General features: G+C 43.1%; 1 protein-coding gene across 10 annotated transcripts in view; it reads left to right on the forward strand.

Annotated features, from left to right (window-relative positions):
* The window catches only part of DISP1 (dispatched RND transporter family member 1), a 215,326-nt gene extending 210,633 nt beyond the window's left edge, over positions 1-4,693 (forward strand). For all 10 annotated transcript variants that reach the window (XM_082426091.1, XM_082426086.1, XM_082426083.1 and 7 more), the window contains one exon: positions 1,061-4,693. In XM_082426091.1, coding sequence (XP_082282217.1) covers positions 1,061-4,672 — 3,612 coding nt within the window. In that variant the 3' untranslated portion in view covers positions 4,673-4,693. The remainder of the gene's footprint in view (positions 1-1,060) is intronic.
* Positions 4,694-12,375: the final 7,682 nt, after the last annotated feature.

Consider the following 12,375-nt stretch of genomic DNA (forward strand, 5'->3'; position numbering starts at 1 on the left):
ATTTCTTATTCTCACCCTCAGGGATGAGGGGCCATTTGTAATTTATAGATTTTTAAGATGATGGGATTGTGCAGGCTTCACTCTAATCTTAGCAATGCCAGCTTTGACATTGGAACAAATTTCAATTTTCTATAACAAGAACAGCCATAAGAAGGAAAGCCTTCTCCAGGAATAGTGTTCTAAATGAAATACTGTCCATGTTAAATCCAGAATTGTTATACTTACTAATATGCAGCAGACCCCTGTTTACCAAAGCAGAAAGTTCCCCAAAAGGAGGGAGTTAGCCAACTTGAATAAACTTTGAAAGATGTGGAAGAAATAATTAAATTCCTACTGAAGTATTTTATTACTTTTATATGTTTATTTAAAATCATATATATATGTATATATATATATACACACATATAATTTTAATTTAGAAACATTTTCCCCCTCTACTCATATATCAGGAAACAGTTTTATTCCAGGTTTTTCATGCGTCTTTGGCATCACTCCTCTGATATTACCAGAATCACTTTTTTGAGTCTGACAGTTATCTAGAGAATATCATCTCTGCCTCCAAGTTGATTGAAATATAGTACCTTTGTCACCAAAAATTTCATGCTGATTACCAGAAATTTTAGGCAAAGCCACAAATTCATATTATATATCAATTGGGCAATTGTTCTCTTAATTAATCCCATAGGTATACATGCATAAGCTTCACAGCCTATCCATTTTATTGCTTTTTAAAGTGACTTTGAAAAGGCTTGTTTACTAAAGAGGTGTTAATTTTACCTCCTTTTTGAAACCAAACTGGCATTGACTGAAATTGTTTCACACTTGTATGTCATCCCCAAATAGGAGTTTGTTGTTCAAAATGAAGTAACCTAGTGAGCCCTCTGCAGCAGAAGAGAGCAGATTTGAGGGGAAATCTCACCTTGTGTTCAAACTGATACCTAATTCAGAGAATGATTCTATAACTTCTGTAACTTTCCTGTCCCTCAAGGCCACCGTCATTCAGACCTTTCTGTGAACTGATTTTAAACGTCAGTTCTTCCGCGTGTCTCTGTCTCTGCAGATCAGAGCTCATCCCCAGTTTGGTGATCTCTGCCAGAGGACCACAGCTGCTTCCTGCTGCCCCAGCTGGACGCTGGGGAACTACATCGCTATTCTGAACAACAGATCATCCTGCCAGAAAATCGTCGAGCGAGACGTTTCTCATACCTTGAAGCTACTTCGGACCTGCGCCAAACACTACCAGAACGGCACCCTGGAGCCAGACTGCTGGGACATGGCAGCCCGGAGGAAGGACCAGCTCAAGTGCACCAACGTGCCACGGAAATGTACCAAGTACAACGCTGTGTACCAGATCCTCCACTACTTGGTGGACAAAGACTTTCTGGCCCCAAAGACAGCCGACTACACACCCGCTTTAAAGTACAGCATGCTCTTCTCGCCCACAGAGAAAGGGGAGAGCATGATGAACATTTACTTGGACAACTTCGAAAACTGGAACGCTTCCGACGGCGTCACCACCATCACCGGGATTGAGTTTGGGATCAAACACAGTTTGTTTCAGGATTATCTTCTGATGGATACTGTGTATCCTGCCATCGCCATCGTGATCGTCCTTTCAGTCATGTGTGTCTACACCAAGTCCATGTTTATCACTCTGATGACCATGTTTGCCGTCATCAGTTCCTTGATCGTGTCCTATTTTCTCTACCGCGTGGTGTTTAACTTTGAATTTTTCCCTTTTATGAACCTCACCGCACTCATTATTTTGGTGGGCATTGGAGCGGATGATGCCTTTGTCCTGTGTGATGTCTGGAACTACACCAAATTTGACAAGCCTCACGCGGAAACCTCAGAGACAGTGAGCGTCACGCTGCAACACGCCGCCCTCTCCATGTTCGTCACCAGTTTCACCACGGCGGCTGCCTTCTACGCTAACTACGTGAGCAATATCACAGCCATCAGATGCTTTGGGGTATACGCGGGGACAGCTATACTGGTGAATTACATTTTGATGGTCACATGGCTTCCGGCCGTGGTTGTCCTGCACGAGCGGTATCTTCTCAATATCTTCAGCTGCTTCAAGAAGCCCCAGCAGCAAATATACGATAACAAAAGCTGCTGGACAGCGGCCTGTCAGAAGTGCCACAAAGTCCTTTTTGCCATTTCGGAAGCGTCTCGAATTTTTTTTGAAAAAGTGTTGCCGTGCATCGTCATTAAGTTTCGCTACCTATGGCTGGTCTGGTTCCTGGCCTTAACTGTGGGCGGGGCCTACATCGTCTGCATAAACCCAAAGATGAAGCTGCCCTCTTTGGAGCTGTCCGAGTTCCAGGTGTTCAGGTCGTCCCACCCTTTTGAACGTTACGACGCCGAGTACAAAAAGCTTTTCATGTTCGAGCGCGTCCACCACGGAGAGGAGCTCCACATGCCCATCACGGTCATCTGGGGTGTGTCCCCAGAAGACAATGGCAACCCCCTAAACCCTAAGAGCAAAGGGAAGCTGACCTTAGACAGCGGCTTTAACATCGCCAGCCCAGCTTCCCAGGTCTGGATTTTGCAGTTCTGTCAAAAACTGAGAAATCAGACATTCTTTCACCAGACTGACGAACAGGACTTCACCAGCTGCTTCATTGAGACCTTCAAGCAGTGGATGGAAAACCAGGACTGCGACGAGCCTACCCTGTACCCGTGCTGCAGCCACTGGAGCTTCCCCTATAAGCAAGAGATTTTCGAACTGTGCATCAAGAGAGCCATCATGGAGCTGGAGAGGAGTACGGGCTACCATTTGGATAGCAAAACCCCAGGGCCGAGGTTTGATATCAATGACACCATCAGGGCAGTCGTGCTAGAGTTCCAAAGCACCTACCTCTTCACACTGGCTTACGAAAAGATGCATCAGTTTTATAAAGAGGTGGACTCGTGGATTTCCAACGAGCTGAGTTCTGCACCCGACGGCCTCAGCCACGGCTGGTTTGTCAGCAACCTGGAGTTCTATGACCTCCAGGACAGCCTCTCCGACGGCACCCTCATCGCCATGGGGCTCTCCGTGGCCGTGGCCTTTAGTGTGATGCTGCTTACGACCTGGAACGTCATCATAAGCCTTTACGCCATCATTTCGATCGCCGGGACTATATTCGTCACCGTTGGTTCTCTCGTCCTGCTGGGCTGGGAGCTAAACGTTTTGGAGTCGGTCACTATTTCGGTTGCGGTCGGCCTGTCTGTAGACTTTGCCGTCCATTACGGGGTTGCATACCGCTTGGCCCCGGATGCCGACCGAGAAGGGAAGGTGATCTTCTCTCTGAGTCGCATGGGCTCTGCCATTGCCATGGCCGCACTCACCACCTTCGTGGCTGGGGCTATGATGATGCCCTCCACGGTTCTGGCTTACACGCAGCTGGGCACCTTCATGATGCTCATCATGTGTATCAGCTGGGCTTTCGCCACCTTCTTTTTTCAGTGCATGTGCCGGTGCCTTGGGCCGCAGGGTACCTGTGGTCAGATTCCTTTACCTAAAAAACTCCAGTGCAGTGCCTTCTCCCACACCTTGTCGACAAGTCCTGGTGACAAGGGACAAAGCAAGACACACACCGTGAATGCTTATCATTTAGATCCCAGGGGCCAAAAAGCTGAAATGGAGCACGAGTTTTACGAATTAGAACCTCTGGCAGCCCACAGCTGTATGGCCTCCGAGAAGACCACTTACGAAGAGACCCACATCTGCTCTGAATTTTTCAACAGCCAGGCAAAGAATTTAGGGATGCCTGTACACGCAGCTTACAACAGCGAACTCAACAAAAGCACCAAACATGAAACCAGCTCTGCCTTGTTGCAGCCCTCTCTTGAACAGCACACCATGTGTCACTTCTTCTCTCTGAATCAGAGATGTAGCTGCCCAAATGCCTACAAACCTTTGAAATATGGCCTGCCATCTTGCCAGCAGATGGGTGACTGCTTGTGCCACCATTGCGCTCCGACTGCCAGCAGCTTCATGCACGTCCAGAACGGCCTGGCCCCTCTGAAGGCTGCACACCAAGCCCCCGAGGGCTTCGTGCATCCCATCCCACACATCCACCACTGTCCCTGCCTACAGGGCAGAGTGAAACCTCCTGGAATGCAGAATTCTCTGCCCAGGAGTTTTTTCTACCACCCGGGTCAGCACATTCAGGCCCAAGAAAAACTCAGTAAGACCAGCGTACACAGTCTTCAGAGCCTAGAAGAGCATCTTCCAAAGATGGCAGAGCCGTCGTCACTGGTGTGCAGAAGCGCTGGAGCTTTACACAAAGCATGCTGTGCACCTGAGACTCACCAAAGGGGACTCTGTAAAGACAGAGACATCGGGAACGTGGAGGGCAGTGGAGGGGCTGCAAACAAGGACTCCAGTTCAGTGAGTCCGACTGACAAGGCAGAAAGGCAAGTGGAGCCAAGCCTGTCACAGACGGATGTCATCGTAAACTCACAACACTTAAATCAGAATGAACCCAAATTCATCTTTAACCATTTAATGGGGGAGGCTGGTTGTAGGTCCTGCCCAAACAATCCACAAAGTTGTGGCAGAATTGTGAGAGTTAAGTGCAGTTCTGTGGACTGTCAAATACCAAACATTGAAGCCAACGTGCCTGCTGTATTAACACACTCGGAACTTTCCGGCGAAAGTTTGTTAATAAAAACACTTTAATAAATATTGTATTAAACCAGTGCCTCAATTGTTCCTTTGAAATGGAAGTAAAATCCAGAAGTTTAGAAAGGGAGTCCAAAAATACAGGAACAAGCATGTTTAACTTTGTCAAAAACCATGAGATATTTTTAGATTCCATATGAACAATCAACAAACTCACTTATCTAATAAGTGTTAGCCATTTGGAATTTTTTATTTTCAAAAAGTACAGTTGTTTTTTTACATTTATACCCAGCTTGAAAAGTTATTGTCTCTCTCTCTCTAGCCTCTCATAGCAGTGAGTCAGAGATTTAGAGTTTGAATTATCTAGAACTTTCATTTCTCCTTGGCAGTTATATTTACCTGATACCCTTATTCTGGTGCCTTTGGTTGTCAGTAATAAGGACTTTTGATGGCTCAAAACAAACACTGATTTTAAGAGAGCTACTTCAGTTGGGCTCCAGTAACTAAACAACATTAAAATTTCTATTTTTGGTGAGGCTTCATTCAGAAATGAATCACCAAGCGTTTAAATAGTGCATTCTACCTGTCTGCACGGGTAGACTTTACATGAAGCCAATGACCCATTTATATCCAAATTGGTGTCTTTTGTCCACATTAGCCAAAAGGTACAGTTGTTCCATGGTTACATCTACTCACCCAGGAATCATGGGCACCATGTTGTGTCAAGCGACAGTGATGTTAGTGTCACAGAAGGGAAAGCACAGATGAAGAGAGGTGATTACCTGAAATTGTGCTACATTTCTTTTTATTTTTTTTAATTATTTATTTATTTATTTATTTATTTATTTATTTATTTATTTTTAATTTTTGGCTGTATTGGGTCTTCATTTCTTTTACGAGGGCTTTCTCCAGTTGCAGCAAGTGGGGGCACTCTTCATCGCGGTGCGCGGGCCTCTCACTATCGCGGCCTCTCCTGTTGCGGAGCACAGGCTCCAGACGCGCAGGCTCAGTAGTTGTGGCTCATGGGCCCAGTTGCTCCGCGGCATGTGGTATCTTCCCAGACCAGGGCTCAAACCCGTGTCCCCTGCATTGGCAGGCAGATTCTCAACCACTGCGCCACCAGGGAAGCCCTGTGCTACATTTCTTAAGATAAGTTGCATCTTGACCAAGAGAGCCCCAGATCAGATGAGCCCCAGCTCATCTGACTGCCCCTTGAAGCAGTCAGAATAGAGGAACTTGTTCTATGCAGGTTTGTTTCCATCTCTGCCCCTCAGGGGATGTGTCCGGACGGCTGCTTTCTCCTGGGTTCAAGTGTCTCAGAATGTGCACGGATGATTTTACTGGGCAACTAACACCTGGAAATGCTGAGCCTGCAGCCATCATCTTAAATGACACTCATGCGTCTTGTATTAACTCAAGCTCCAGTCCTTGAGCTGTTGGAGCACACTTTCTGGGTAATTCTTCAGATGACGTAACCTCCTTACAGGGTGTCATCTGATACTGTGTGCATTCCTGCCCCAGACAGGGAGAGTTCCACTGCATTCTTCTTCCTTCTGGGAAGTTTGGTCCTCTGAAGAATATTGGAGGGAATATTTCTAAATACAACGTTCTTTCCAAAAGTTATTTTCTAAGAATGGTTTTCCAACTTAGATCTGCGTGTTATTCAGGACCTGAAAAAAGCTGTCAAGAGTTGGAAGGGCGGGCTTCCCTGGTGGTGCAGTGGTAAAGAATCCACCTGCCAATGCAGGGGACACGGGTTCGAGCCCCGGTCCGGGAAGATCCTACATGCCGCGGAGCAACTAAGCCCGTGCGCCACAACTACTGAGCCTGCACTCTAGACCCTGCGAACCACAACTACTGAAGCCCACACGCCTAGAACCCGAGCTCCGCAACAAGAGAAGCCACCGCAATGAGAAGCCCGTGCACCGCAACGAAGAGTAGCCCCCGCTCGCTGCAACTAGAGAAAGCTGTGCGCAGTAACAAACACCCAACACAGCCAAAAAGAAATAATAATAAATAAAATAAATATTAAAAAAAAAAAAGAGTTGGAAGGGGTCTCGTGATTCATTGACTCCAACCCACCTGCACCAAACCACATTTCCGTTCAGTAGCTTTCCAGCTTTTGCTTGAATACTTCAGTGACAAGAAACTTACTACCTGACTACCTTGGTTGAACCCAACTCTGTTGTCCTGTAGTTTTTCTACACTGTTTGGTCCTCATTCTGTTCTCTGAAGTGAAAACACACATCTTTCATCTCTCTGCCAGATGGCATCCCTAAAGAGATTTGAAAACAGTAATCATGTCCTCCCACTAACATCCCCAGTTCACTCAACTGTTCTTCTCATGACCAGGTTTTAAGCATTTCAAACACTGACTGAGCAATTATGGTCTCTGGATAAGTAAGGTTATCAAACTCCCTGCCCAAGTGTGGTACCCAAAACAGACTCCAATACAGCACAGGAAGGAGGACCAGCCCCAGGGAGACAGGATGGTACTTCTGGTAGTTCACTTAGAGATGGAAATAACTTCTGGCTCAAGCCTTACAGCTGCCTCTCATGCAGCTTCAAGGAAACTCAGCCCACTAGGTCTCTCCCACACATACTGCTGCTAAGCTGCCTCTTCGGACCAGTTCCTTTGTAACCCTGACGTTCAGGATCATATGTGCATCTCTAGTGCACTTAATTCTTTTTTTTTTTTAAACATATTTATTGGAGTCTAATTGCTTTACAGTGGTGTGTTAGTTTCTGCTGTATAACAAAGTGAATCAGCTATATGTATACATATATCCCCATATCCCCTCCCTCTTGCGTCTCCCTCCCACCCTCCCTATCCCACCCCTGTAGGTGGACACAAAGCACCGAGCTGATCTTCTTGTAGTGCACTTAATTCTGTTAGAAAAATCCAAGGAAGAGAAGGGAACACTTGAAAATAGGACTCACAATCCCCAACACTAGATTCTTTGTTTTTCTTCTGAAATGTGTAAACATAAAGTTGGCCAGTGAAAATGTAGTGACCCAAAAGTTTGTTGTGTTTTTTTTTTTTTTGCTTTTTTTTTTTTTACTGAGCATGGACACAGATTGAATTGAAGGGCAAAGGAGAAGCAAACTTCTTTCCAGAGAGTCCAACCTGAAAGACTTTCAGGTGAGCTGTCATTTCATTTAGAAAATAAAAACTGGAGTGAAAGGGCCCTAAGAGGAGGAGAGGAGAAGTCCTTTGTCTTCTCCCTCGGGCCTCAGTCCTGGGCTGCTCTGCACCTGCTCTGGTTCCAGGATGCCAGAGGGGCCTGTCTTCCCTCCCACCCCCACCCCTTCTGCTTAATTACCCTCAACCTTGACTGTGGCCGGAACCTTGCCACATTGATTTCATCTACAGACTTTGGACTTTGATTTGACTGTATTTTTCATGCAGGAATTTTCTAGAGAATTTGTTACCTGGGACTAGAAAGCTTTAAAAAAAAAATTATTCCTCATTGCTGGGCAGCAAAGGATCACTATTTCTAGCTCCGTTTCACAAAGACATTTCATCCATTGTCCTAGAGGGACTGCAAAGCAGAGAAGAGTCTAAATTGTACGTAGGGGAAAAGAGTCCTTTCACTGTGAAATATTTGTAACTTGAAGGGTATTTGCTCATGAAAAGGATGTCCTTACTCTCTGTTACTGCAACAGAACACACCTCTGAGGTTCGATTCCGTGTTACCAAGTTTGTTCCTGACTTCTTCCTTGCAAGGTCACTTTTTAAATCCCTACTTGATTGAAAAGTGTAATAGGCCAAGAGCACAAAGTTTTTCACAGAGAAGAGCTGTATTGTTTGAAATAAACTATGCAAACAATTTGAAATAGTTTATTCAAAACTATTTTTTTCCCTTTTTTTTCTTGCAAGATAATATACAGAGCCTCATCTGTGTATATTCACTTCTTGTGTATAATTCCTATAAAATGCACATCCTCCTAAAACAACGTCCTTTAAAGTTTGCTAAGCTGTTATTATATTAAATTTCATTACGATAATCTTTGCCCCAGCCTTAATCATTCCCAATTTAAAAACTTTTGCAACGGGTGATTTGAAGAGTAGTTTTACAAATGTGGTCTTACAGGAGATTAGGAAGTGTTCCTCGTTCACATAGTCTCACATGGAAACCATCTTTCTGCCAGGGGTTAGGACAGATTCTGAAGGAAATATGAGGAAACAATGAGTTTGAAAACAGCTGTGCCTTTTCTCTTTAATGAGGAGAGTCATTTTAGAAGAAAAAGTTAAGTCTATGTTAAAAAAAATCCAAAGACTCCATTGGGTTTTCTTCATAAGATTCGGACGTAGTCATGAAAATAGAAATTTGTTGAATCTCAAGAGGGGAGTTTTTTCTTTTAATGCAGAAAGAACTATCGTGTTCAAATACCCTTTATACCCTATTGGGTATTTCCAAAATGTTTGCTGGCATTTAGTTTATCTCTAGTTGTTATGTTAATCTACAGTGTTTTTTATAAAACAACCACTTTCATTAATGTTTAATTTTGTACACTAAGAAGTTTCCTATCTTTGCATTGAATATATAGGAAAAAAAAGATAAGTAATGTATATCCATGGTTGATTAGTGGAATCTTGTGCCTTTTGTTCTTAACAATATTTTAACTGCCCTAATTTTGGATTTTTCATGGGAAAAAAGTGTCATTTCTCTTTTCATCGGCTTTTGAAAACACAGCATGCACATATAAAAACAACTCATTAAGTAACCAAAATCAACACCGTTTCTTTCAACTCCCCTAATCCATCAGTTAGAACATGAACTTGACAACACAAGTGCCAACTAGGACATGGTTTCCTAACTCAGCAGAGCCTGGTGGATGTTTGCTGCCCATAAGTCTGACTTCCTGAGATTGGGGGCACGAGAGTGCCGTATGAAGTTGGGAGTGGGGCAGGAAATAAAGCAATGATATTCTGAGTTCAGAAGTCATAGTATAAGAAATGAGTCTTCCAAGCCTGGACGTTCCACAAGGATTTTCTTTTAGGGAACCTTGGGAACCATATACTTTTAATTTTCAGTAAGAAGATAAGTCAGTGGCCCAACTTGTGAATAGGAGCTCTGTAGAGCACCTGCCCTCTTCTTAGGGGATTTAAGCCAGCGTTTGAAATGCTGGTCAACACCTCCACCGTTCTCACCTGACACCTAAAATTGGATGCATTTCATGATTTTGTGCTTATTATTAATGAATTTGTGGTATCCCTGACCCTGTGACTATCACGGTAAAGCTGGAGTTGCACTTGATGTCCTCAAATCTACTGGAATAGCTATACTGTGACATTTACTCCTCTAATCATATTTTTTTCCACGTAATTTTCTGACATGTAATCTACAGCTTCCAAAAAGTGAAGGGTAGATTCTTTGCAGCAAGAGATATTTTTCTGTGGAACCGGGTAAGGTTCTTATAAGAGCTGGTTTTAATTTGCAACAAAGTAACAATCAGGGTAAAATTTGCTCAACCTCTATCCACTAATTGGACATTTTTGATCAATGAAATGGAATTGAGCTTTCCACTATTTAAAGGGGAAAGGATTTGCTACATAAATCAATAATCTAAACACGATTACAAAGAGCCCTTTCAGCCTGCTTAAGAAAACCAACCTCTAAGAATTTAAAAAACTACTGTAGTGTTACTGCCTTTGCAACATCACATGATCGTTTACAAATATTATTGATTAAAAAAAAAACAGGTCCAGTAGGAGTACCTCTAAGCAAAACTTTACCAGATGTTTTCAATACTAGTTGAGAATATCAAATAGCATCTGTTTTTAAATAGTCTTAAATGTGATCTTTGTTGGATGCGCCCCACTCCCGTGAGAGCCATTGTTCTACCTTGGGAAGCTCTCTGGTCTGCGGGGTGACCTAGTTCTCTGCATTCTGGCAGCAAGCAAGCGCTTAATTCAATGTAGCCTTAAAGGAGGAGATGTGTAAAGCCACAAGCTTTATCTTCCCTCCTGCACAATTTCCTTTCCTGCAGAGATCTGAGGAAAGGCTTTGAGAAACATGCAAATCTCTGGCAATGTCCTCACTCAGACTGAAGTTCACTCACGTTTGTTCTTTTCTACAGTTTGATCCCATTACCTTCAGTTTTCTGAAGAGTGTATGTGTTATTAGTCACATATATCAGGTAGGACAGATAGATACTCAATAATCTTGAATTGCTGATTAATTCTTTCACAGATCCCAACTTGAATTTCTTTGCCCTGCCCTGAAAAGGACCCTAGGCTGTGATTGGTAGGTACAGTAAATTTCCTTTGCTGAATGACTTCCCGGCCAATCATGACAAATTATACAGCACTTTGGTAAATATCTACACGTTGCCATCAGAGAGTAAGCAGAGGTTAGAAAAGCCCATTTTGAGACAAAATTCAATCCTTCCTCTGAATCACTATGATTCAGAAAACTAATTTAGGCACAAATCCTGCCTTGGTAACAAAAACTGCAATTTTTTTCATCTGTGGGTTGATTCTTTAAAACCACCCTGGGCCGGGAGAACTCATCTTGAGCACCGTCAGAGATGGACGGAAGGTTTTATATTCTGTGTTTTGATGTCATATTTGGGTCTTGGGAGAATCCGACTAATCAATCTTTTTAAGCAGTTTGGGCCATTCTGAAGGGAGCTGCAGGTAATTAGAGTAGGGAGTCTCTCTGATACCAAGGTTTGCCATCCGCATCCACCACCTGCTATTATAATTGTCTGATTATCTGTCTCTCTCACTAGACTAAACTCTTGAGATCAGGCACTCTTCAGCACCTTGCTGTGCTGAAGTAACAAAACTTTACCCAAAGTCCGTTGCATTCAGGGCACAGCGGAGGGCCTCTGATGATGTAGAACCTCTGCTTTCAAGAAAGCTTAAAAAGTCCTTAAAAAGCAAAATTGATGCCCTCCAAGAAAAAGGAATTTGCAAAGCAAGTAATTGCACAAGTAAGACATTTTTTTTTTTAGTGGGAGATATGAAAAATATTGAAACTAGGATTCAGATAGACTCAAACATTTTTAGAATCAGCCTGATATGAAGCAGCAAGGCCTTAAAACATATCAAGGGATTTGGAGTTTAAATACCAAAGACTTAGGTTGAAGAGCAAGACCAACCACTTTTGAATACCTCAGCTTCCCCATATATAAAGCTGATAATACCTACCTCACAGGGTTGCAAGGATGAAATGAGAGGAGACCTGGTAAAGCTACCACTTATAGACATCACTGTCCCGGGAGTTGTTATGCCCCTCATGTCATTCTGGTCTCATTGGAGCACAACCTGCAAAGACTGAGCAGCCATCCTTGGTGAGCTGATTCTGTGTCACAAAGATGCCATCTATATACCTGCCTGCGTTGCAACTATTGTGTATATTGTAGAGTACGTAAATGTGTGTACATACATGTTTTCAGTATATATATTTGTGCAAATACTTCAGTATAATAAAAACTTTATCCCACTCCAGTCTGTCTCACTATGACTGACCATCATCCTGTTTTAAATAAGCTGTATTTACTTATGTTCCAAAAGTTGTATCAATGTTTTCATCCACTATATTCTTGGGGTACCACAGAGATATTTTCTACCCCAACTTTATAACCTATGTTGTTTAAAGTTATCTTTCGTATTATGGTTGTAGAATATTTGTTTATAGTTTGTAACTTACCTTTACATGATCCTCATTTAAATTAATTCAACCTACACTGTGAGGTGTCTGCTAAGTTTTGAATGAATGAATAAGTAAACTGATGGATGGTTGGGTGGA

Source organism: Balaenoptera physalus (assembly GCF_965194825.1).
Source record: "Balaenoptera physalus genome assembly, chromosome: 1".
NCBI lineage: Eukaryota > Metazoa > Chordata > Mammalia > Artiodactyla > Balaenopteridae > Balaenoptera > Balaenoptera physalus.